The 27,983-nt window shown below is 35.1% G+C and overlaps 1 protein-coding gene across 4 annotated transcripts in view; it reads left to right on the top strand.

The window, feature by feature from the left end:
* Window positions 1-27,706, top strand: part of LOC146140605 (cilia- and flagella-associated protein 251-like) — a 46,686-nt gene extending 18,980 nt beyond the window's left edge. For all 4 annotated transcript variants that reach the window (XM_083391662.1, XM_083391661.1, XM_083391660.1 and 1 more), the window contains 19 exons: window positions 83-249; window positions 2,673-2,844; window positions 3,171-3,274; window positions 4,798-4,906; window positions 6,177-6,332; window positions 6,454-6,543; window positions 8,485-8,569; window positions 8,773-8,989; window positions 12,234-12,419; window positions 14,771-14,830; window positions 17,449-17,528; window positions 17,766-17,899; window positions 21,366-21,530; window positions 21,647-21,873; window positions 25,227-25,457; window positions 25,968-26,202; window positions 26,498-26,588; window positions 26,914-27,051; window positions 27,276-27,706. In XM_083391662.1, the coding sequence (XP_083247788.1) occupies window positions 83-249; window positions 2,673-2,844; window positions 3,171-3,274; window positions 4,798-4,906; window positions 6,177-6,332; window positions 6,454-6,543; window positions 8,485-8,569; window positions 8,773-8,989; window positions 12,234-12,419; window positions 14,771-14,830; window positions 17,449-17,528; window positions 17,766-17,899; window positions 21,366-21,530; window positions 21,647-21,873; window positions 25,227-25,457; window positions 25,968-26,202; window positions 26,498-26,588; window positions 26,914-27,051; window positions 27,276-27,478 (2,850 nt within the window). In that variant the 3' untranslated portion in view covers window positions 27,479-27,706. The remainder of the gene's footprint in view (window positions 1-82; window positions 250-2,672; window positions 2,845-3,170; window positions 3,275-4,797; window positions 4,907-6,176; window positions 6,333-6,453; window positions 6,544-8,484; window positions 8,570-8,772; window positions 8,990-12,233; window positions 12,420-14,770; window positions 14,831-17,448; window positions 17,529-17,765; window positions 17,900-21,365; window positions 21,531-21,646; window positions 21,874-25,226; window positions 25,458-25,967; window positions 26,203-26,497; window positions 26,589-26,913; window positions 27,052-27,275) is intronic.
* Window positions 27,707-27,983: the final 277 nt, after the last annotated feature.

Genomic DNA, 27,983 nt, shown 5'->3' with positions numbered 1-27,983 from the left:
CTCCAGCAATACCAGGTAGCAGGAATTTTGAGATTTTTGACTATTGAAAAAATGTATAAAAAGTTTAAGGGGTTTAATTTAGGACCAAGATGAGCGGTATAGATCGGCTGTAGATGTGGAAGTTGCCCGGTCTCCAGAGAAACAACCTAATGACAATGCGAGAAAAATTGAAAGTGACTTAAATTGTCAAAAACATGAGGAATACTCAAAAGTGCTTACCGCTACTGTTGCTGATGTAACCGACACTAAGTAAGTTTAAACTCAATAAAAGTTAAGTTGAGCATTTTAAATAATATTTTGTTATACTATAGATTAAGTTGATTTCACTGAGTACTAAATTCAAGCAATTGAATGCAAAAAACTGTTATTTTAAATGTCATGTGTTTTAATACTTCAAAAAATCTTTACATGCAAAATTTTGCCCCAAATAAATTAGCTATTACAGAACTGAAATACTTACAATATAAGCTGTTTTGATTAATAAGTAACCTATTACTTTTTTATCTTGCATATTAACCCTTTTTAAAAAAAAATATATACAATAATTTATTTATTACCATATTAACCTGTTTTCAAAACAAAAAAAATATATATATATTAATTTATTTTAATGTTCGGAAACCTGGTCATATATATGTAGTGTGAATGGTTGCATATGATTTAAGTCTGTTAATTTTACTATTCTTAGTTATATTACCATTTGAAAAAGCACCCTACAAATGTGATGTACTAAAATAAAAGTAAAATGCACAAACCGTCACACCTCGTATAAATGCAAAACACAAATTGCAGAGCAAAGGATTTAATCCAGTTCTCAAAGTGTTTTATGTGCTATTTGCATGTATGGTGTACCCCTTAAAAATATAGAATTAAATAAAGAAATCTCGGGTATCATAGTTAGAAGCCATAATGTGGTCTAATTGCAAAAGAGGTATTAACTTTATCCCAAATAAATTTCCGTCAAATTATTTTGGCTTACATAATTGTTACCTACCGCGTCTTGTGTATTGGGCCTGACGTTTAACTCTATAGTTGGCTGGTAAGCTGCAACTGAGTTTTACTGGTTGGTGAATGTTAATCTGGCTAAAAATGATACCTGTCAAAACCCCAACTAAAATTCCAAACAAAAGTATTTTGTTAATAGTGAGATGTAAAAGGTTGTCAAATAGCATGAACCAATGTTTGTTTCAATGTTACTGTGAGACAGCCACTGCCTCTTGTGGCCACTGTCGGCTATCAACTGCGCAAAAATATCGCTAGGACACAGCATGTATAGCCATTACGTAGAAAGAAAAAAGAGTGCTAGTTGACAACCACCTGCCCATTGACAAGTACCTTAACCATAATTTATTTGTTGTTAAACCTAAAATATAAAACAAGAAACGATATAGTGGTAATATCTATGATGAAATAAAAACCAATCTCATCGGAAACTTGTTCAAGTAAATCCTAAACTCATCAAAATAAGACCCAAATGACCTAATGACATCTAAAACTGTAGATAAAGGTTATGGGGCGATTGAGGGTCACCGGTCTGGCATAAGCCAATTTAGTTTTGATGTTTAGGCGACTCATTTTCGGCATAACACTGTTTGTGTGTGTTTTGGCTTTTGGGTAGTGTTAGAATTTCATTAGGCTTGAAATTAGTTGGGAAAATTAGAGGTGGTTGTTTAGATCTCATTTCTTTTTTTTTTTCAACCTGTAATTTATTCCTACAATAATGTTAATTTAATTTCTTATTGCTGAAGTCAGGTAAAAAGTCCTAAACTGTCATAGTCCGTTAAACAATCAAGGTCGTCAATATAGGAAATATGTTAACGCCACCTACGTAGAAAGCTGAATTACTTTTGAATGTAAGGAATCTCTTGCAGATAATAAAATGTGAAGAAAAATTATTGCTTTTCCTTCAGAAGATGTTTAGACACTTTTTATAAAAACAGCTATATATATATAACATAAAATCATATCTGAAAACTTGAAAGAGGCAAATATATATTTCTGTAAAATTTAAAGAAATGATTTTATGATGTACAAGTGCAATTTTCAATTTAATATCAGCCCTACATAATAAAAAGCAGCTTCAATAAAGATATTAATATTGGTGAACATACTAAATAAATGTAGGGTAAACAAATAAGATGGATTGACCAATGGATTGCCTATCGGGTCTTCTCAGTAAGTCATTCTTGCCATTGTTAACCCTTCACAAACCCGATTTTAAGGCCCCGGTTTTATACATTCCTCGTTGAATCGATGATGCAATCATGCAAATTAACTTGTTTTCATTTTGTCCTTAATAAGTTAATGGCACTAATCTTAGTTTAAAATAATGTTTTCTTCAAGTGATTTTCTAGTATTTTACTGCATTCACCAATTGAAATATACTTTAAGATGAAAAAACATTCTTAATTAGGTGCACTTAGGACACACTTTTTATTTAAAATAAAAAACAGAAAAAGGGGTTTGCAGAAAATTGTTTTGTTCCAGATTGGATCAATAACTGAAGTCTTATATATATTTGTAATAACAATTGGAGTCAAGGCAACTAACCTCGGCACAAACTAGGAGTGTCAGATTTAATTCCCAGTGAATTTAAAATAAAAGCATGCATTTTTATTATAATTCATTTACCATACTAAAAGTAAAAATTTATGTTTTAATCTTATTTTCAGCCCAATAGATGACACTCAACCAATCTGTCTTCGTTGGACATTTGGAATTAATCGTTATATAGCATGTATCAACTTAAGTGATCAGAAGCGTACAACTGTTGTGTACTCTGCAGCACAGACTGCTGTTATGTTTGACTACAAAAAAAATACCCAAAAGATACTACAAGGCCATGTAAGTTTTTAAGTTTCTCATTCACCAAATAACAACTTTTATTGATTTCATGCTATGACATTGCTTTTTAACCAGTGGGCAAAGGCCCTAGTCTAGTGGGCTGCAAAGGTATTCAAACATAAATTGTAGTTTTAATTATTTCATTGATATGCATGGTTGCCCACTGTTTGAAAGTTTACAGGAAGTTACTGAAAAGTGTTAAAAAACATGCTAATTGTTACATCTTGGTCAATTGGCCATAATATATATTTTTTTATAAGACTGTCTATTTATATGTGTATTTAATTACTGTTATTCAACATAATCTCAATACTTCATTGTTTTAGGGAAACACATTAACTTGCATGGATTGTAGCACTGACAAACGGTGGTTAGTGACTGCTGACAAAGGCCCCGGAAGTTGTGTTATTGTATGGGACACATACACAAGGTCAGATAACCACATTTTTTTTGTTTCTTTTTTTGAATTTTTCGGTACTGTTTTTTTAGTGGTACAACTAGGTACAAAGGAGTTTTTGTGATGCTGAACATAAATTGTTTTTTTGTGAAACCAAATTAGGCATCCCTGTTATGGTTAATGAACTACTCAATTCTCTCCTAAATTTTTTTTGTAACCCTTCCTAAACACTGCGAAATATATATTTGTGATATGTATTGAACCATACAAACAAAAATTAAAAACAAGCTCCAAACTGAAATACAATATTCTTTATCAAGTTAATAACTTTTACAAAATCTTGCACAATGAAGCTTTTAGATCAGGAGGTACAATGGCCTCTCGGTGAATTATATGTACAAGTAACAGCTAAGTGTTATATTGCAGATCGCACTCTTACAGGAAACACAGCTGTATGTCTTGTTATTGCAGCAGCTTTGTCAGTACAAATGTTCATAAAAATCTTCAACGTTTTGACAAATATCGTTGAAATGAAGCTGGTAGAATAATTTATTAACGATATTTTTTTAAATTTACAATGTTTCCTGATTACTTTTGGCAAAACAAATGTGCCTCAATCATATACTTCCTTTGATTTACCAATTCATATCAAATTTTCTTGTTGCACTTTTGATTTTTGATGTGTAAGTTGGTGTTGTATTAGCCTCTACCACTGCTTCACCATTATCTGTAGTATATTTATTAGTATTTTTCAAAAACAGCTATCCATTGATTCAATTAGTTTTACTTTTTTAACATTTAGCTACTATAAACTTATGCATCCAACTGGGCAAGGTAATACACACTAGGAGATGTTTATCCTCTGTCATTTTAAAAGTCCATATATTTATTACTAGGGCTTTATTGTTCAAACATTTTCAGCATTTTTACTACAAAATTATTGCACAACATAACAAAACAAGTAACTTGATGACACCTGTTGTTTCCAGTCTTGCTTACAAGCGAATGTACAACTGAAATAGAATCTAAACAAGTATTAAAATTTGAAAATCTTTTACCTTGTAGTGAGACATAAGGCATTGGCTGCATCAAAATATTTTCACAGGCCTTCCTACAATGGCAAAACATCATAAGAGGTTAAAAAATGTAGGTGTTTAAATAAAGTTCCCTTAACAAACCATTGAAATATCATGGCCTGTTTCGTACCTAAGGGATAAATATTTCTCTTGCTGAATAAAGCATAATAAGGAATTCAAATAAGATTAATTTAAAAATATAGTATGTGAAAGGTGCCATGGCACTATAGTATTAGTAATGTTCAGTTAGTTCTATAGAAAGAGCAACACCAGAGCTTCAAGTAAACATAAAAAAGTTTAACCTAATCTTGATAATACTTACATATTATGTAAGTTGGGCTGTTGGTAAAAAGGATTACACAGCCCTAGTTGCACTGTATTGTTATTTCGATGTTTTAGTCAGTTATAAACCTTCGTATAAAATCGTTTTTTCTGGTTTGAACTATTTTTTGAGTATATTTTAACAATTCTTTTTTTTAGTGTTCCTGTCCAAACGATGTTTGATATACAAGGTGAAGGGTATCTATCTCTTGCTATGTCACCAGACGCAAAGTATATTGTGACATTGAGTGCCTGTAGTCCACAGAAGGTATGATGTTTCAGTATGAAATTACGCAGGATGCAACAGTTTAAATGTTTTGACTACTCAATGTCTTCAAATTAAAATGGCAGTTAAAAATTATTCATTATAATCAGTTCTTTACATTGAGTCTATAACAGTTTATATTGTTGTAATAAATTGCTGTTGGTTATCAGTTCCCATAATTGTGCTAAATACGTTTAGTATCACATCAGAAGTATTCGGGTAGCCAAAATCGCTCATCATATTAAAGAATGTAGTGCAATTCAAGGCTGAAAAAAACCCTTAGGTACGCTGCAATTTTGATATACAACCTCGGCTATACACTATCAACACTTAACTCAGCAGATTTCGAAGCATCAAGAACAAATCATTGAAGTACTTTTCTGCTTCATCCTTGCGCAAACTAGTTTGTGGCACAATCCCCAAAGTATCTCCTCTGTATAAGGTTTGACTTTATGTTGTCATGCAAGACGTTTATAGTACAGCAGTCGGTATAAGACAAACACACATGCAACCAAGTGTTCGCATTACGCTACAGATTGTCTCTAACCACATTTGCAAATTCTGAAAATGTGCAATATCTTCCCGTTATCCACCCGATGAATGCTGACGCTATACCACAGAAAAACAAAATAGCCATAATCCCGTACAAAGACATCACACGGCGTGAAAAAAAAACGAAGGTTCCAAAAGTCACACAAAGCCTTATCCCCCAAGGAAACCGAGTCAGTCAATCTAAAATAGCAGTTTCCCCGGCCAAATGCATCATTCAATAGTCCGGGACAAAAGGGCTGCGATAATTAAATTTGTGACAATCCTTTTTAGGTACAAGTTGGGTAGTTTTGCTAACCTTTCCATGCTTGAACTAAATGTTTTTAATAGGGTAAGCCCATAAAGATTTTGTTCTACTACTATTAATTTACACTTAGCCATCATCCTTTGGCAGTACGACTGAATCGTCAGGGCACAGCAGCTTTTTTACACCTAGTCACACCTTTTTAAATGAATTAATATGTTTGGAAAAGCAAGTATTTTAGGCTGCATATAAATTGACCTAATTTATTATGTTCAACATAAACGACAGTGTATTCCTAAGTCACAAATAAATTATTACATCACAAAAACATTATGCTACACTAAAGCGTAACCCCATCCCTAACAAATAACCCTCACTAATGAAGAGCACAATGTTTTGAGAAAATATTAGGATTACAACCTACATAACCCTGGCTGACATACTTATTTATTATCAGTATATCAGTATATTTTCTGCTAGGTGTGTATATGGAATTGGACTATCAATGGTGAAAGACCAATGTACGAGCGGGAAATTAATCCAGCGCATGGTATTCAAACACATTCCAGATTTCATTGTGACGACAATGTACGGTTTGTGACCAACAGTGAAACACAAGTAATCTTCTTTTCTTGGGTAGGTGGCTGATCATAAAGTATATTTTTATGCAAAAAAGTTGCTAAAATATGTAACATAAAAAATTGAATGTATTTTTTAAGTTCCTTATTTTTGACGCAAATTTATCTTTTTTTGTTAGGCGTCTGGAGAATTGATATTGGATGCCCCGTTTTTGTCAGATTCAGTTTTTAATCGAGGAGTTGGTTTGTTCAGCCAGTCAATATTTCAGGTAATTATGGCCCTAGAAGTTTTAATAAAAGCCACAGTGAATAAGTAGTGACATGTTTATTTTACATGTTTTTATCACATATGTTTTAAATATGACCTTAAACAAATTGTAAAAACATACTATTACTGGCTAGTTATTTTGTATGTTGTGAATGCCAGAAAAAGTTCATACAAAAGTTTTTTGTTGTCTTATAACAGGTAAGATGTTAAAATTTGGTTTTACTCAACTATTGGATAAATATGCATTCTTAGCATGCATGAAAACAGAAAGCCTTAATTGTGACCATAAACTATTTTTGGCTGTTTGCCAAAATCTTCACACTATTGCATTCTTTCACATGAAGGTTAAATTTTATTATGATAAATATCTTACCTTCTGTTTATCGTCGGAGTTGTGTGAAGTGTGTGCGGGAGTCATGCAAAAAATATTTTCATAATTTTTTTATTTATTTTGGGAACATATCCTGATGTTTTATTAAAATATTTGTTTAAATTTAGTCTGTTTTGACCTCTTCCATACTGGACGCACAACCTCTAGGTCTGTTGCTCTAGCAAGTGAGCTACACTAGCCCAGAGAAAACTACCATAGCACCATTGACTGTTGCATCCTGTTCGTACATATGACCTAATGTGAATTATTTAACAGTTGTTTAAAGCCATATTGCATAACTTAAATGAACAACTAGATAAAAAAAAGTAACAAATATATCAAAAATAACAACAAGTTGTTGCATTTTTTTAAAACTATTCTAATCTCGCATTGTGAGTGGGGGGAACACAATACTGTTTTTAGTCAGAAAAATTATCAGCATGTTTCTGTTAGCACCTGTTTGGCCTACTTTTTCGCAAGCATTATATTAACTAAATGTTGGTTGGCCTAATTCTTTTGTAGCCCTTACATTTCTGGTCGTAGTAACACACATTAAATTGTTAGTATATAATTTGACACAGTTTTGCACTGAAATAAATTAGGAATGTAAAGAATAGAATAAATAGTAAATATATATTTACGTAACTAGACACATGAAATATACATTAACTACATGATGTCTATTTTGCTTTTAATTTCCAGAGGAATTTTTTTTAAGAATCGCAAATATCTCTCCCTATCCTTTAGCCTTAGAAAAGTCACCCCGGTTTGGAACCACTGTCATAGACATATGGCAGGTTTTAGAAGTTCAATGATAAGAATGGCAACACCTTTATGCTTGTTTTTCATCTTGACTATCTTGTTTTACAGTAGAAAAATATTTACAGGTGCTTTCTTAAAGCACACAATTTTATAAATTGACAATCACCCTTAATACACAGGAAGGCAATAAGTAAATGCCTTAAAATGTCAGTTATTGGATGGTGTACATTAAGTCTTGCATGCAGGTGTGTTTTCAATACAACTGGGTTATTTTTTAACAGGAAATCATAAAAGTTTTGTAGAGCTAACCCTTGCGCATATACTTTACTAGAATTGAAAGCTTTTTGTGTTTAGTTGTTTTAAACTGTGAATACAAATTAGGACAGACATTTGCGCATTGAGAACGTTATAAAACTTTAGTGCATTTCTATATAGTGACCATTTGTTAACTTTATTTTAATAAAAGATTTGTGATAGGTATTGATTCCTCCTAGCTGTTTGTTAAAAATATGGCACAATAATTTCAATTGTCTATAATTAAAGCCAAAAACTTGTATGAAAAAGGCCAAAATTATTGATATCTTCATAAATGAAATAAGGCAATTATGTTGTCAAAATTTGCTAGAAACAATAGAAAAGTTAAAATGATTCTTTTATTTTCATTAAAGTTGGCATACAAAAGTCAAGTCAGGTAATCTTACTTGTGGAATAAGTTGGCGTTTAGATGTGCGCACATTTTAAAGTACACATGCTGACATGTGCACATCTAATCAAAAGCCTACATTTTGACATTTATACATTTTATCGTAGGATGGTCACATGAACAGAGCATTGACAGCCACTTCATTGGGAAACATAGTCGTATGGACTTCCGCTTTTAACAAAGGATCAATAAGTAAAGTTCAAACATTGTGTAATGTTATCACAAAATTAACTGACTTGGTAACATTAACTTCTCTGTGCATAGGCTATATATTAAATCTTAAGTAGCTATGTTATGCATTTTTTTAAAATTACCTGTTACACTTAAACTATTGCCATTGTTATCAAGTTTATTATTAATATACTATGTATAAAATCAAATTTTATCTGATTCAGAAAACGCCTTCTGTTTTCGATATCGACCTCTTAAGCTAGTGAGAGTGAAAGACAAAAGTTTAACAGCTCTTACACAAATTGGAGAGCTTATTGTCACTGGTGATGTAGCTGGCCATGTGCGCTTCTTTGACAAGAACTTGAACTTGCTCAACTGGTACCAGCATCTGAACGTTGGACCAATCAACGGAATTTCATTTAGTTGTGTAAAGGATGAAATGTAGGTTAACGATTATATTATTAAATTCGATTAAAAAGATTTAGATACAGAATCATTCCTTTTTATTGATACAATATATTTGTTTTATTAATGTTGATTGCAAAATAATCAAATCGTGTAGGCAGGGGATTATTTTTTGTTAATTTTTTATTTTCTTTCAGTAAGGATTATTATGTATATCTTTAACCTAACAATATATTATTTGATGAAAGTCTAAGTGAAATGTATTGATGCCTGTAGAACAGTGTCTCTCAACTCTGATTCCGCCAACTCATTTAAATCTGTGTAAGGTTATGTCCACGAGCACATTACTAATACAGTTTTTGTTCAATTACTAATGTACAAACTACTACGAAGTAAATGTTATGCCCATGATTGGCCTAAAGACCCATCTGCTTTCTTCCACAGATCTCAGAGATATCCTAATATTTTGAGTTTGCCCCTTTTTATGTTACTTTTTGCAGCCTGCAAAGCCATTCAAATTACCTGTCGCTCGTTTTACACACCACATTTTTATCAAAAAAAGCGTTTTTATCTTGATTTTAGAATATGTTATTCCACCCGATCCGTTAGAAATTAGTGCATTTCTAAGCAAAAAGGTCTACGGCAATTAGTGCATCCAAAGGATCAAAAAGTCCGACTTTTAGACTTTGAGGTCTCGAACAATGCACTAATTTGACTTAACAATGTGCTTCAAAAGATTAAGTTTAATAATACTTTACCTACCTAAACCCAAACGCTAACCAGCACCCTAACCCAAATAATGTGCATTGAATTAATAATTACATAAACGCTTTAGGCTCCAATACCTCAATTTGTGACGTAACAATCCTATGGTATCATAGACGAGAAACTTATGCCCACCCGAGTTTGGGCGTTTTCACCAGCATTCAAATAATTATTACATTAACGCACATTATTTGGGTTAGGGTTCGGGTTAGCGTTTGGGTTAGGGTGGGTCAAGTGTTATTAATACTATCTCTCACTTTTTGTAATCTTTTGTGAATGTTCAACAAATATTTTCAATTTATCTACGCCGGGAGTTTACCTAAAGGTCCAAATTAGTGCATTGCCAGGACCTTGAGGTCTAAAAGTCTAGACTTTTCTGCCATTGGATGCCCTAATTTGTCGTAGACCTTTTTGCTTAGAAATGCACTAAACGGATCGGGTGGTTATTCAATAAAATACACTTGTAAGTTAACCTCACTTCTACAAAGGTTGTCAAAAAAAAGCTATTGATTTTTGCCTGGCCGTTAAATAGATTGATTTTTCAATGCTTAGACCTTTTAAAAACAAATTGCCACACCTGTCATATATATATACTAACAAGCTCTGTCTGTACAAATGTGATTTTTGCCATATACGCTTTCGTTGGTGAAGGAAAACTTTAAAGTCAGTTCATAAAAAAAAGTGGAAAAGTTACCTTAATTATAGACTATAGTACATAGATTTTAGCTAAGTTGGTATGTTTACCAGTTTAATTTAATGTCTAATAATGAAAATCAGGTCTTGGATTCACTTCGGTTGATCTTAAATTTAAAGGGTAAAAAAGGCCAGGGTGTCTGTTCTGCCTAAAAGGCTTAGCAAAAACGCAACCACAAAACTTGTGATGCATTTACAGAAAACCAACAACTGATAAAGTGAAGTGATTTTTATCTCAACATTTAAACTAATTAATAAATTTGGTGATCCTGAATCGATTACTTAGTTGCTTTTTGCCTAATTTTTTTAACAAAGCAGACGTTGCCACGTTTGAAACTAAAATTTATTGCAAATGTGTTCAAAGATAAATTGATTTTGAACAACTTATTTATATGAGTATTTAAATTGTTAGCAATAATGTTAACACGAAATTAGTTTGTTGGCTGAAATAGTTGTTTGACACTAAAACAGGGCTTTACAGTGGCATGTCACATTAAGACTGTTTAGATTAGAATATCAGTGCTTTTTTACCGGGTAGCATATACTATATAGCGGCGGTGTTCAAATGGCGGATCTCGATCCGGTTCCAGATCTTTTTTAACTTTTTATGTAGATCTTCCAATAATCTTGAAAAACAGTTACAGTATTTTCATCTGGTTGCCAATTGTCAGTGTTGAAATTAATGCTTTAAATTTATTTTTTTTTCGGGCCACAAAAACGAGACTCACAAGTGCTCATCCTTATGTGCTTTTGAGATTAATAAGGGATGAAAAGCCCTGATTCAATGCTGTTGTGAGATCTCATTATTTTTCCAAACCAAATCATAATTTTTTATCACTGAAACAATCTTGCATCTGTAGCACACTTGACTTTTGACTTTAACAAAGTTATTAATATGTAGCCTAAGAATTAAAGCATGTCCAATATGTTTACTATTTGTATTTAGTGGATCATCTTGTTATCAGGCTTGGCTGTGGTGGATCATGGCTGAAATCATTTGACGCCCCTGCTAAATAGTATACCCAATTGTATGCTGGATCAAAGCTAGGGTATGCAACTTGCAAAAAATATATGAAGGGTAAATAGATGAGGACACAAACAGTAACAATTTACGTTTATCTTGACATAGATGGAAATCATTCGGTTTTTTAGGGCACAGTTGAGGCAGTATAATCACTTTACCAAACGATTAATTATTAGTTTTTTTTTTTCAAGTTATTAATAAGCTGTTAAATGTGCACCGCGGCACAAAGATTGAAGAGCAATGTTTTAGAAAATAATAAAGTGGCGAAAACAGTTTAAAACGATTGTTTGGGGTTAACATACATATCGTTGTTTGAAATAAGGCAGGTGAAGTAAGCTCACATAATTTTGTTTGAATGTTTTACACCATAAAAAATAAGACATGCGTTTGGCCGTGGTCTTATCCCCATATAAACTTGACTTGCATTGCCTTGAGAAAACTTGCATTGCCTTGAGTCAAATGATTGACATTCACTAATGTGTAACAATTACCGCAAAAAAACGACCCTAGTTAAATAACCCCTGGTTTAGATGTAAAGTACTCTTGCGCGCTAACTTCATAGGAAGATGTTTTATCACGTTGGCAGGTTGTTTGTTTCAACACACAGACAAAGACACAGGAGAATATAATATAGAGTCTATATTATAGACAAACACTCTAAATTATGTATAAGGAGTAATAAAAAACTTAGTGTTCCTTTTGTAATAGTGTGGTACAAATCTGTGAGGTGCGGTTGTCTAAAAACAACATATAGTCCATAGCGTATTTGAGGAATACAGTTGGATACTTTATTCTTAGATCAACAGAGTATAAACGATTTCCTATCGATGCCACATTGAAAGGGGGTCCTTTCGTGATGCAAGACTTTGCAGTTTCCAGTCGCTCAGCAGAGATTGCTTACCTTCAAACCGACGGTTCCAAGGTTATTCCCGTGATGCAGGAGCATAACGGCGCTATACATGCGATTGCCGCTTCTCCAACCAAGTCAGTTTGTTAAGATAAATTGTAAGGTGGTTGAAATATCTATATACAAACCTGGTCGATGAACCAGTTTAGGCAAAAACTAATTTGCTTGTATAATGTATTACAGTATATTCATATGTTAAGCTGTTTGGCTTGTCTCAAAAGTGAAACAACCAAACTTAGGTTATCTGGTCAATAGATACAAAGTTTAGTATGTGTTTCCACAGCAGACCTTGCCCTCCAACAAAGCACATAATGCTAACGATAAAAGTACTTAAAGTTTTTAATTGTTGTCCGAAGTGGTAAATCAGTCAGCAAGGTATAAAACTTTTAATATAAATATGCATTTTGCCATATAAATAAATGACAATGTCAGTTTTTCTGTACAAATAAATAGTATAAATATTACAATATTAAACATGTAAATAAAAAAAGAAAATACATCCAAGATTAACAATCTAACATGGACAAAGACAAGCTGCGTTTTACGCCAACCACTAAAGTAAAAAAGAAAGGAGCATGACACGTGAAGCGGTCGCTGAGAAAAACACGGTCCAGAGGAAAGTGGTATGTGAATCACTGACGTAACGAACACGGTAGATAAGAAAACCGAATGACGATCAGACGGTGGAAAGCCAAAACAAAGCAACAGATAAGGAAACTGCATAAATCTCACAAACCGGAAATAGAGTGGTACAACGCACAACTAAAAAAGAAAAACACAAAACTGCAAATAATGCAAAAGAGCCACCAAATGTGGATTAATATCATTTTTTGAATGTTAACTCAGGCTCTGGTCAGTTTGAGCCATTTAGCCACACATTCATCGAGCTTGCTGTTGTCTGGCTCCTCAAAAAATTCACCGTAAAATATTTGGCAATATGAGAGTGTTTCTTTATTTCTCGCAATGTTAGGTTGCATAATGATGGAGCAGAGCTCCGTTGTCGTCGGTTGTCGTCGGTTGTCGCTGGGTTAAATTTATTCCATGTCGCTCGGTGTGCGTTCCATCTGATAGAAAACTTATTCTTGGGTTGACCAACGTACTGGACGGAGTAGATGTTATACGTGGCAACGTAAATTTCATGGTATTTACAATTTTATGGTTTTTACAACAAGAGGGTTTGCCGAAGCGCTATGGTCTCACCTGTAGCCCCCAGGTTACAATATACGCCAACCATTCCTTTGTGTCCCCCACAGTGACCACAGAGTGCGCATTTGCCGCATGACGTTCACAAACCTGTTGCACTGCTAAGGTGTGCGCAAGTTGTCGATAGTTCGTAAAAAGATTTTCTATAGTGTATGCGGTCTTTTGTTGACTACCTTAGCTCGTGGTTTAAGCGCTTTTTCCGTGTTCGATAGAGTCGGAGGTGATTTTTTACTATTTCTTTGTACAGATAAACTGACAATGCCGTTTAAATGCATCTTAATATTTAAAGTTTTAGACCTTGCTGGCTAATTGCTGTGAGAAGCGGTGCTCTTCTCAAGCTATTAGATAAGTTGTACAATTTAAAGTTTATTTGAGTTAAAGTATTTATGTCAACATGACTGAGCCTACTTCAGAGAACAAAACACTTTGGCATTTTAGTAGCTGACAATCAAACAAGGAATTACTTCTCCGAGCCAGTCGGAAAATCAGCTGGGGTAGGTTGAAAATAATCAAAAGAAACCACAGAGAGAACTAAATATTATGCTTAAGATTCTGTTAATCATCCTCTTGTAAACCGAATTTAACGATCAACGTTTTTAATGCCTGTTAAAATCTGTGACCTTGCAAAAACAAACACAACAAAGGGGGCCTAATAAGTCTACTAATCGAGGGGCAAGCTTTAGATAAAGAGTCGGAAACTCCATTTTTGTAGTACCATAAATGACTTTTATTATAACCAACCAATCAATTTTTTTCGAGAATTGACCTTTTATGCTAAAAATAATTGCGGAAATTTTTATCGGTATATAATACCCTTACCCTTGAATTATAAGATTTACTCTGAGGCCAACAAAAATAAAAAAAAAAGACCCAAAATGGTATTTAACCCATTTTAACGTGTTTTATTTGCTCGGGGGCTAGGCTTTAAGCTTGTGCAACTTTTTCAAAGCATGCAAAAGATACAACAGAAAATGAACTTAAGTAAACAAAATGGTTACATAATTTCAATAGTTTTCAAATTCCCATCCACCCTTTTGTTAAAAAATTGCAACTTGATATCTTAAATTTAGTATTGTTTATTTTAATTGAAAAGTATAATGTACAAAACTTCAGATAACGAAAGTCTTACGAAAACATCTGTATAAAAACATAGTTTTGACATAGTAAAAGAGTATGTAAAAATAAGTATAAACAGATCTTTTAAACCAATTTTATTTTGTTGTAGGTCTTGGATTTGTGTTGGAAGTTATGCAGGTTTACTTAAACTATGGGACTACGAAAACAAGTAAGTTGTAAAAGCCGCAATAGGTAAAACTAGGCAGAACCTACCTCCATACCAGGTGTAGGTCATTTTAGGGACACATTTGACAATATTAGGTTACCACATCGGTTAATAAGAGTGTAAATTCTTGTAGTATATCGCCAATCTACATAATAAAAGAGAAAGTTTGTGAGATGTGTGTGGCAAGATGTTCGCCCATTCATTTTACAATATATTTGTGTTACATCACAATGGAAATGTTACGTCACAGTCAATGCGATTTACAACATGGTACAATGTTACCAAGATTGTGTTTAAGCATGTATCCCAAGCCGAAGCGTTAGTTAATTTAATATAGGTATATTGAAAAGTTTTTGTGGACCCCCGGTTGAGAACCTATGCTAACAAACGTGTGCAACGTTCCAAGTAAAGACTTAAGTTTAACAATGCCAAATTTAGGCAGAGTTCGCAAAATATCGCATTTGTTGTCGCAGTAAGTAAAATATAGTCCAAGTTTAATTTACCTGTCGGGAAATAAAAAAATAAAACTAAGTACATTTCCTTCATAAAGTAAAATTAAAATTTTTCCAACTAAGACTATTATGTTTAGGAACTTATTGATGCATGTTTACGCGTAAAATTTAGGTAGAGTTCGCAAATTTACGAAGAATTACATTTTTATTTTTAAGCCGTTTGTTAGCGATAGTGATTGAGGCCAAAGCCTAATGACTTCTTACAATGTGTTTACCCACGCAATACTTAGCAGAGTTTGCGAAATATTGCGTTTATAGCAGTAGTTAACAGTAAGCATTTGTTTTTTCAATGAGGATTTTTCTCACGTTGAAGCAGTTTAGCACCGGGATTACGTATTTGCTTAAACATGACGCTTTTAAGCAAGTCTAAGCAATTGCTGCTGCAACCTAAAGTTTTACGTTTGGGAGTTATTCTCAATTGACAAAGGTCACGGGTTTTCGTTACTTAAAAGATGTATTGCATACTTAGCCAAGTGCTGTGCGCTATAGTTAACCGACTTCACATGACATGATTTGAAATTTATATTTAGTGACAAAGGCAAATACGATTGCCGCGAAAGGCTAACATTTTATGTATTTTTGTATACCGGTAGTTAACATAGTTAAAATATGAGACATTGCCTTGTAGCCAGCTAGTAAATTAGTTTGCGGACCGGATGATGTTTACTGGCGGGCCGCCCACTGCTTTAGACCGAGTTGCTATCTGGAATCTCACCACCGGCGAAGCCATCGCAAGAATCCAAGAGTTAAAAGTCGGGTTGCGTGGAAGGCTGGTTTCTATTTGGCTGTGAGAAACGAGTAATTCGATGGCTCAAGCTATCACATGCGTTGTGTAATACTGCAGTTGGGGATAGGTGTACCATGAAAGGCTAGCCGACCACAGGAAGCAGGGTACGAGTTGTAGTAAAAAAAAATCTTGAAGAAAACGTGTGGCCTTCGAGCGACTCGAGATATGGAAGCAAGGTGGATTACGACGTACCTTATGCCGCAGCGTCTCCTGCTCATGAGTCTGGTCGTCGAAGGGGTTGGCGCCGCGGCCCCTGCTCTGTTTATGTCTGAACAAAAGTGGAAACGGGTCGCCACCATTAAGGGCCTTTTGGAAGAACCTACAACGTAACGGGACGGTTGCAAGCCGCAGAATTGACTCCCAGCACGTTTTTAAAAGAATGGTGTTTCTTGAAAACGAAGCTCGGTCGGTTGGGGCAAACACACGCTGTTGCAAGAAAGATATTGGACAGTCTGAAGCTTAAGGAATTACCGTGTTGGAGAATAATGAAATATTACAAGCAGCTGTGTCGCTCGACTTGCGGTACCGGCTTCTGTTAAGCGATAAAAAGGACGGCGGGTTGCATTGGAAATAATGCGTCGCCTTCGAATCAGCTGCAGCAGTCCAATCTTACAGTAAAGTTGACGATGGACCTGTATATACCTTCTTCACTGCTTCTAGTGGGGATGAACTTAATATGGCTATCGATAGACAAGCTAAAGCCGTCACTACAGCCCAGCTGAGACACGCGACGGGAGGGAAAGGAGTGGAACAGGCCTGAACGGCCATGGAAGAGCTGGGTCGAGTGAAGGGGAAACGTTTTGGGACAATCCAATACCTTTCTGAGGAGCTACAGGAGTTGGCGATGGTTCTGTCAGGTTTACCAGTCAGTCAAGTTAGAGTCGAACGGTCATTCAGCGCTTTAAAGTTCATCCTGTCTGATTTTCACAGCTCAATGTAAGGTGAACTGGTGGAATCTATCCTATATTTCTATGTATGAACGAATAAATAATCGCTTTATTGTTGTGTCTTTCTTTTTTCGTTTCTTTCTTTAAAGTTATAATAAAACCAAATACAACAGAAAGTAACTTGGTTATTTATATTGGGTATGTGCGGTATACGTTAGTTGTTTTTTATCTATATATATATATATATATATATACTGTTCCTAAGTCAGATTTGGGAATCGGACTCTTTTTTTAGATGAGAGTCGGACTCGGGTTGTTTCAAACCGACACCGCAGCCCTGCCTACTAGTACCATTGTGAAATGTTCACGTGTTTTATACTTGCCGGGTAAATATTTTAGACATGTTAATATAACCATGAATGCTTTTCGTTGTAGACGTGTTGTTGCAACAAGATTGTTCACCAACAAGACAAGGATTCAGTGTCTCACCTTCAGTGACAACGGAATGCAAATAGGTACATCTGAACAATCAAAATACCATTACCTCGTTTTATCTATAGACGCTGTTCATCTTTTAAAAAATACATATTTAACCTGTATAATGCAAAGTGATCTTTCATTATATTCGTCAAAACGTAGCCTGATATCTATAGACAAGTGACTATAAATGTTCTGGCTGTACGTAAGCATCCGGATTTGAGGTTCAATAAGGAGTTCATTAAGCACTGTAAACCATACGATTTCTCAATCAGCTGTTGGAATGACAACCGGTGCCGTGCACCTGATTGACGCACTGTCTCTCGCTGATGAACGTGTCTTCCATTACGCCAGGAAAGCAATTACTCATTGCAAGTTTTCACTCGATTCGAAGTTCTTCGCTACAGGCGTACGTATAACATAGTTAAGCAAACAGTTTATTTTTACAGATCCCAATAAAACGATGTTACATGTTTTCAACACACGCATTTGTTTTAAATTAATTTGAAATCCATTTACTAAGGACAATGCCGTGTTTTTTGTAGTTTAAGTTTAGAAATGTACATTGTAAATGTTTAATAAAAGCATCACACTTAATACATCATTGTAATAACCGTTTGAAAAAATAATAAAATGCATGAATCATCAAGATTTTTTTGTGCTCAACATTCTTGTGGCATAATTTTCAGGTTTGTATCAGCTACAACCCATGATAACGACGTCATAATAGCTTCATTTATATTTGTAATGAGCTACAAAATTCAAAATTCCGATATACACTCGAAATTAGTCTTATATTACATAATATACACTAAGGGTAACACAGAGTCAATTGGGGAAAAATTCAAAAAAGGGGGGCAAGAGGTGGCAACAAAGTAGTTAAGACAAACTGTAGAAGTCCGTTGTAAACTAAAAATAAAAAATAGAACAAGAAAACACATATTTTTTTTACTCCGGCCACAATCTTTTATTGAATGTTAGTACTGGCATATATGAACCTCATTATGCCAATTATCTTAGGCTATATCTAAAAGATAATTTGGAGTTTAAGCGACAACTTACATAAAACAATCTGTTTTCGAGAAAAATAACTTTGATGAAACACTAGACGAAACACCCGGCGTTGTCCAGGTTAAATTGGGTATTTACTTCTAACAACAATATGCAGCCTTTTGCAATAAGCGCGATATATTACGTGTATTCCAGCAATGCTCCTATTTTGCGTTGTTGTAACACCAGTTGCGTTCTAACTCATGATTTGCCTGCTGCATCCTGTTTAAACGGCCGAGATCGTAATTTCGAACCTAACGGCAGGCTATAAAATGTTTCTTTTTCGAGCCTTGCCTTGATTGCACAAAAATCTTTAATTAATGAGCTGATTTTGGTTAGCCCCTTTAAAGGCTCCTGGTGTACTATGCTTAACAATTTGTGAAATGTACTTTGATGGTTCCTAAAGGCGTTAACGATTGCCATATTTACCAGCATTGAATCAAAACTATAAGAATATAGGATGGACATGCTTGAACAAGACAAATAAGGTCTCAATAAAGTTGTAGTATTACGAGAACACCAATGCCAAAAGTTGTAGGCCTACTACACTTTTGGGACATTCGGGACAAAAATATGTAATATCTTAAAAATTAGAGCCAATTTAAAAACACCATGTCATTTTCAGATTCGGCAAGATACCCCTAAAACGTTAAAACTTTCTTTGGCACCAATGTAATAATAACATATTAGGATGTTGCCGTGTTTGCTTTTAACATTAAATATAAGCAATAGTTTTGTATATACTGTCTTAAAACTGTGGCGTCATGAGGACGTCAAGTCTTGTATAATTGGGAACACACAATAAGACCTAAAGAGCAACAATACCTAAATCAGAAAAATGTTTAATATTATAGTATTGGGACCAACGACATAATAAAGCCAAAAATGCAGTAATATCCAAGACAGCCGTTTTGGTGTCGACGTTTGGGCACCGACGTTGGCGTTGTTCTTATTTCGGTGTTATAGCTGGAGTCCGTATCATTGAGTTACAGATTAATGTTTCGTGCTTGTAGAGTTTAGCTGACCTATGGGCAACTCCTATAGATTCCTACGCTAAATTGCAAGTTTTACGTCCTTCATAGCATTTTTGTTATTTATAACGCCTTTATGACGTCACAACTTGGACTAATCGATTAGATCCAGTTGACTTTTTATTTGTTACTCGTAGTATATGCTATAATATGAGACCAATTTCCAACGTCTATCGCTATTTTAAATTTTGCACTCCATGAGAAATATGGACGCAGTCGTTATTACGTCTTATAACACCATTTTCCCCGGACTTTTTTGTGGTAGTGCCTGGCCCCTTTATCGTCACAATTAAACAAAACTTCTGTTGCAATTAACCATTTGTTTGATTTATTTTCTTGTTTACTGCATAAAGCTAAGGGATTAAGATCACATGTTTAAACATCGTTTTGATAATGTCACCAATCCGGTTGTTTTTTGTTACCATAATGATTGTTTTTTGTTTAATATGAAGCACTAGCAGCAGATCAAACATTAGCGTCAGGGTTCCCAGCGAAAATGTTATTATACATAGTTCCCTATTGTTTACATTTTCATTATCTAACCATCGTTCAAAAATTAAATAAAGATCCGAAAAAAAAAAAAATAAATAAAGATTTCGGCATCAAAATTTGAACAACTGTGATTTTGTTTGGCTCTTTAAAATTAGATTAGAACTAAAATTGAAGCATTGAGTTTTTCCAAACTATATCAGTATAAGAATTAGACCATTTTACTCTAATTCATTTAATTTGAAAACTAGAATTATCTAGTAGTCTAAATCAGGAACCACGTAGCCATGTTCCATGCCAAACTTTTTCTTACCTATTTTAACGAGAACACACAATAAGATCTACAAGACAGCAAGTCCCAAAGCAGAATAATCTATACCGTACTTTTAATACAAACGACATAATTAGGCCTAATACGCCGGAAGAACCACGACACAATAATATTAAAATCGTCTGAATAAGGTCTAAACCTGTCGGAATACGTCCTAAATTCAAATAATGCTTGAGACAACGGCCGGTTTGGTGTCGACGTTTGGACACCCTAGGCCTAGTTTGACCTCAGTTTTGGCACTGGATTGTTTGCACTTGTTTGGGGTGATTGGTGGGTAATGGGTGGGGTTGGAAATTGGGTTGGGGTTAAAATTATCAGGGAAGGTATTGATGTAGGTAGGGGCAGGGTTTGGGGTTAGGTAAAATGTTGTATAGGCCTAATTTGGGCCATTTAGGTGTTATTCCGACGGGTTAGTAGCTTTGTGACGTAATCTCTGAAAAATGGGTAAGCTATCGCTAAACAAAACTCCTTGATCCGCAAAGGAAAGGAATGGAGCTACTTGAATCCGCCATTTTACTGATTTCTAGGGCTCCAAACCATTGGGACACTGACCTTAAGCTTGATATTTTTTTCTTTTGAGCCCCCAGCTCAGGCCGTCCAAACCTTTTGATGCGCCAAGTTTTCGACCTGGAAATCAGTGCCAAACTTACCTTAAAACACTTCCCAAAGTTTATGCAAGAAAGAAAAAAAAATTTGTTGACCAGTGTTATCATAGGCGTTCTTACCTTACGACTACGAGCATGTGGAGTTGCAGTTGGTAGTGGCTAAACTGAATGTATTTTGTACATATCGTCACGCTCCTAACCAAATTGCCTAAGTCATTTTTTACACATTTTCAAAGTTTTTGCTTCAGTCACTCCATGTTACCATCCCCATCAATAGAAAAAGTGCTTAGGTCACTTTAAGGTCATTTTCCATGCGCTTGTGCAAAAAAATGACTTTGGCATTTTTTCTATATTCTACCCTGTTTATAGGACGACGAGTTTACCACAACTGTGTTTGTGTACAATCTGGACTCCGGCTGGTCTTACTTGGGGCGTCACCAGGCTCATTATGATGCCATATTGGACATTCTCTTTGGGGTTGACCTGGATTCCAACCATCATCGACTTTTGACTCTTGGAAAAGATAGAATACTGGTAAGTGCTCAAAAAAATTATCCCTGCTTTAAAAAGCAACACCGAACGAAGATCTTCTAAGATCCAATTTATCTGTGTTCACAACTGTAAATGTTTATATCCGAATCTGATTGCAGGTGGAATATGATCTTTTGGCTAGCAGCAAAGACAACCTTCGCCTTCTGTCCTGCGATCGGGTTGAACAGTCTGCTGTTCCCCTCTGTATCGCCTGGTATCCGTCGCTAACGAAAGAGGATTTCTTAGTCACTGCTAACGACGAGTATAAAATGAAACTTTTGAACACCACCACTAAAATGTGCAGAAAAACACTGCTTGGACCGACCTACGGCTCGCCTATAAAAAGGTAAGCTGACATAATCGAACTAAATAGCCGTATGTAGCTGTTATCCACCCCAAATGTAAGTAGTAAAAAGGCGCAGTTATGCTTAATTGAATGTAAACAGTAAAAATTGTTGTAGCCTTATTGGTATGGCCCAGAGGTTCTCCAACTGTGCGTTGCGACGCCTTGGTGCGTCGTTTTTATTTTCCAAGGGTTGTCGCACAATGATCCATTTTTTTAACAAAACTGAGCTTCGGTAATCAAATGTTAACAAATCTTAACTGGTGCATTTAAAATTTTAAACTCATTAGTAGGAAACTGTAACAATTGTTCCATGATTCCGCAATCACATTTTTGACTTGTGATTCACTTCGGCGTGAGACAAGTAAGTATTGTAGCAGTAATATACTGTATATATATATATATAAATATATATTAAATAAACAACACAACCTGGTTGGATGTGTCTAAACTTGATAATCGAATTGTATTAGTGTATAGCAGAAAAGGGCATACGAAATTATAATCCATTTACCAAACAACGAGTCTCGTTGTTACAGGACAATAAATGGGGCAAAAAAACATTGAAACATTCAATCTGGCGATGGCTTTTATAACACCTAAGCAACTTACTCCCATTGGGTTAAACCAGTGGTTTTCAACTAGGGTTCTATGAAACATTATAGTCAAATTAATAAATTCCTTGCGGAGCACCCGACGATCTTTCACGGAACACCAGTTAAAATCACTGATATAGATAAAAGAGAAAGCCAATGTTGCAGCCAAAGTAATAACTGATACAACTTGTGCATGGTTGATATCATACCAGTTCTTCTCTGTTTTAGGTATAATATGCGCAATTGCGCTTTGTTGGTTTCCGATATTACTTTCGCTTAGTCATAGCCTGTTTTTCTTGGTATACTTCGCAGTATACGTTACCTTTCTGTGGAGTGACCCGACAGTTTTTGGCTAATTTGAATAACAACTAAATCCATGGCTAATAAGCCGCGGACTGTATTTTTTACGAAATGTCATTTAAGTATGAAACTCAATTTTTTTCTGAATTTGTCTTTCAAAAAGCATTAACCAAAAGTATTTTACAGTGGGAGTTGGAGCGAGGACAATACAAACGTAAATGACTTTTTAAAATTATTGTCTGGTTTCGAACATATGTAAGCCCATGATTGTGATCAGCGTCGCACGAATTCGCTCTTAAACCGCAACAAAATGGTGGATCTCCAAAACAATGCACCAAAAAGTTATAAGCTGCTAAAAATATTAGTTTTAACATATAGTATTAGTATCTACTACTTATCAATATGTACCATGTCGTCTGAACAAAACGACCGACATTAAGTTTAGTCGAGGGTCTCAAACACTCGGCCCGTGAGAGGTTTTTGTGCAGCCTGTAAAGGAGTATAAAATAATAACTAATCTCTCTCAGTGACCCATGTGTTTTATTTTTCTCCTTTTTCTTTCTTGCTTATTATCTTCTAAATCTAGTACAATGTGACTTAAACCTCAGGCCCAATGGCCACATTTGGCCAGTTAGATCATTATCTGCCTGCGTAACATCGTTTAAATTTGGTGAAGCACAATTTTTTTTATTTCTCTGAGAAGGTACACGGTTCGAGTTACCCCTTTACACAAAAAATATCAACAAAAAAACATAAAAAAACAGGGCGGATTCAAGTAGCTGGGGCTTCAGGCCATGGACCCTTCCATTATTATGTTTAGAGCACCTCAAACTATGCGTACATGTCATAGAGTTGTCACGTTGTTCTACTACGAATATCTGATGCTCCCGCAAATCCACGTGCTCTAATCACGTGTTCGAAATAATTTATTGCGTTATGCGTTGCTGGCATTTGGTTGTGTCGCAATATGAATTTACGCAACTACTTAAATAAATCTTGGGGTAGTACCAAGGGTTATTTTATAAGCCTTGAACAGCATACGTTCTCAGACTGGGGTCCGTGAGAAAGTGTCCAGTAACACTTATGGATTTATTAACAGACAAATCTTACTAAACTGGATCACACCATTTTTATTGATTTGTACCTTTTTATTTAAAAAAAATCTTGTTTTAAAATTATTAAGGACCTAAATTAATTCAAGGGAACGAAAAGGAATCGTCAAAGTGCAACGTTGTTTCTAACTTTTAAATTAACTTAAATGCGTGGTTGTTGCTGTTGAGGGTAACCTGGTCAATAATACTGGCTGAGCAACCAAATCGCAGCACACTATAAACACCTCTGCATATTCTATTAAACTAATTACGTGCGGATTGGGAACATAACGTTTTTTTTTAAATCTTTGCAAGGTTAAAAGGGTAAAACTCTCGGTTAAACTGTTTTGGCAAAACAGTGTACATCACAAGACTAGCGACGGCAAGCTTGCAACATAGGCCAAATAAATTTATTGATATACCAGGTTTAGTTATACAAACTATTTTTCTTTTCAGTTTGTATTGTTCTACTATACTAATACTAATCGTCCAATGCCTTTGAGCCATTAGTTGGTACTGTTTATAGCAGTTGCTAGCAACCCAAGATCACAAATACCATATTGAATTCTTGTTGCTCTATTTTTAGTGTCCTGGACACAGCGATTAAGCTACTGCCCAGTTTCTGGTTAGTTTACACAACACTTACAAGTTACAACCACTAACTGTATACCGGTATCCTTATTTAAACCAGTAAGCGTGTAATTAGAACAACGTAGATTAAACGTTGGTTCTTTCTAGAACAGGTATTCAGAAGCTGTTTTTATTTCATTTGGAATAATTTTAAGTCATTTTTAATAGATGACGTAAGCCTCTCTTTGGTTGCGACTCCCTAAAAAAAACAGTTTCCAAGCCCAATCATACACTAAATTAACGGGATAACACATTGGTTTTCAAAGACAGGGCAGAACAACGAATTTGATTAGACTATTTAACAAGAAAAATCATTAGCATTCCTGACTTCATATTATGTCACACCGCTGGTCCTAATAAGTAACTTACTACTCAGTTACGATTAATTATTTATCAAAAAATATTGTTTTTCGACTTGCATATTACTTTGAAAATTATGTTGCAGCAGTATGCACAGCGCATTAACTAGGATAAAACAAACTATAAAATATGTTTTTTACATAAACAGGGCAATCTCGCATTGGCCAGGTTGCGCTGTATTCCTGACAGTATTTCTAAAATCAAACGCTTGTGTGAATTCTGTAACAGTTTTAAACACAACTAACATTAGTCGAACATGTATGCCCTTCGTCTACAATTTTTAGATTGTGTACCCTAGTTTGTTCTGATATACATATTTTTGGTACAGTATACAGTATTGGTTGAATGTAAACTTTGAACTGATATTTGTTGTGTTTAGGATGTTGATCGCACCGACTTTTGACGGAACAAATTCGTCACTTATGTTGTATGCCACCGAAAAGAAGGTAGGGGTACATTTACTGCCTTTGGACGGCAATCCTCATCGGTCCGTGTCGCTGATCGCGCATCCTCAAGGTGTTTCGCAGATTACATGCAGCATGGATGGTCGTTATGTTTTCACGTCTGGGGGCAACGATACGACTGTTCACATGTGGTCGATTGTGCCTAAGTAGGTGACACAAATAAAACAGTTTTGTAGTGTTATGACTAAAAAAAAACACTTTAACCAACGTGAGAAATTACTAAAATCGCAACAACAGTTTAGTCTTGCTAACGCAGAATCATCGGCTCGGATTTTGGGTAATATAATTATCTTAGCGACCGCCAAATGTACCCGGGATTGGCTGGTAACTAAATAACAGTCTTTTGGGAATTCCTCATTTGTTGGATGTGTTTGTTCCTTTTATTCCTAATTTTATGTTAATATAAATTTTGTTCAGTTTTCTGTTTAGCAAATCTTACACAGCAACCCTAGATAACCCCTTGCGAGAACCACTGTTCTGAACTATTTCGCTAATTTTGTCAAATTGTTCGTGTTGTGTTTTTTTTTTTTGACTAGGCCGTGTACGTTTGTTCGTCATAAATATTGTATTAAGCAGTGGTGTTAACTGCGCTTGGAGGTTCAGCCTACTGGAAGTTGTTGGTTAACGATTACAGTACTTGTTTACTTCATAAACAGAGCAATGGAGGCAATGGAAGCATTGGGTGGCAGCGGACTTACTCCGTTCTATGGCCTCATAGACGGCGGAAAGGAAGGGGAAATGTTTGCCGAGATGGAAAATTACTTTTACTACGCACAACTGCAGAGTCAAGATATTGAGACAACCGAGGAAAGGTTGGTATCAACCCAAGTCGACCTTGATCAAGTTCCCTTTCTTATGCGAGCTATGGGATTTTACCCGTCTGAGCAACAGGTGATTAAAAACTACTGTATATGTATTGGTTTATTGTATTGCCTACGTCATTGCTAAAATTTGGTTCTATAAACATTATGTTCGCAGTTCTATAAAGAATAATTTCGTAGTAAAACGCCTAAGAACACAGCGCGTTTGTAACGCTTCAATTGGTCAGTCTTAGGTTCTTTAAATGTATAACACTACCAAAGAATTTGTACTTTTATTAGTTTTTTATATCTATGGCTTTATGTCGGGAATTCTAAAATAAATATTACTTCGACTAGATTGTCTTCACCAGGCAAATTTTCTGTAGGTAGAAGATCTAATAAATGAAGTGAAGTTCTGTAAGTTTGTGGACACCGGCGAGCAAGTAAACAAAATCGACCTCGAGGACTTCATAAAACGTATGTTGCAAAATTATTAAACGAAGTTTACTTTAGGGAAGTCCAAATATAATTTGATTCCACGAAAGTTTTTTTGAAACTGATTCTAATATCCGCATGTCAACTAACTGGACATGTCTACTGCTCTGCAAAGGGCACGAAGTTGGTAGACCAAAACGCGGTTATCAAAGCTTAACTCGCTGTTAAACTTCTGCTTAGTGTTAGGGTTGTTGCCGCAAAATAAGGTTGAGAAATTGTAACATAAAAATTTATGGGTGGAAAAATGGTGTGTAATTTTATCAGCCTTTAATATGTTTTATGCAAAATTCTGATTTCTTGTCCTCAGTTTATATCAATCACCGCCCTGCGTTCGGACTTTCTTCGCTCGAGCTGGATAGCGCTTTTGCGGCACTTGCAGCTGTGAATGGCGGCAACGACACACGTTTAAAACGGGATGTCTTGCTTAACGAACTACAAAAAAAAGGTATAGAAAGAGGATAAAGGAAAGTTTTGCAAAGAAAAATCTCGATAATTTACACTGACCGGCGACTGCCTAGGCCTCCTTCTTTTTATATGCGGTCATTCTCTGTAATTTTAACCCAATTAATAAGGACTTGCAGTTGAATTTAGCGTGACAGCTAAAAATAAAAGTTAAGAGCGTGGACAATTTTTTATTGTTATATGTTGTATATATATATATATATATAGGTGAACACATGACAGAAAATGAAATTTCGGAGTATCTTGCAACTTTAGTCGGTGTTGGTGAGGAAGGGGGAAGCACCGGCGACCTTACAATCCCAAAGGATATTGACAACATTAGAGTTTGTCTCGACAATGTATTTCCAGAGACTCTTACGTCATCTCAGTTTGCCAGTGAAGTTTTGGGCATTTATTTGCATGACAAATGATCTTAAAGGAGTTTTTATTTATCTTTTGTAACTTATGTAAACCTAATATCACTGTTTTCTTAATAAATTTATCTGCTTTGGCAAGTTGTGTGTTTTATGGCAAAAACAAATTATCATGTCAAATACACATTTTCAGATAGGCGTTCTCAAGTTTTACCCTCAAATATAGTTTGGCCATATGCTCTTATTAACGAATTACTGGGTGCCCTTATAACGTGATTATTTCATTATGGCTTTTTGGCACATTTTTTAGTTGGAAGTTGTGTTTTTTCAACCACTTTGTCAAAAATAAATTGGTGCAAACATTTGCGCTTTTAAAACAGGAAGGTTCCGCTTATAAAACGACAGTTTTTATTGATGAGATGATGTCGCTACTTGGAGACCATCTTTCTTGTTCACGCTTGTTTTTAAAGCACATGCCTCAGGAGCGAGAGTGTTCGATTTGTATTGTTAGTGCTTTGCTTAATTTGTGTTAGTAGGAGATCCCTGCAGTAACTTTTTATAA

Source organism: Ascidiella aspersa, chromosome 6 (genome assembly GCF_963924565.1).
Source record: "Ascidiella aspersa chromosome 6, kaAscAspe10.2, whole genome shotgun sequence".
Taxonomy (NCBI): Eukaryota; Metazoa; Chordata; class Ascidiacea; order Phlebobranchia; family Ascidiidae; genus Ascidiella; species Ascidiella aspersa.
The sequence above is the reverse complement of the archived record's forward strand: the minus strand, read 5'-3'. Positions and strand labels throughout refer to the sequence as shown.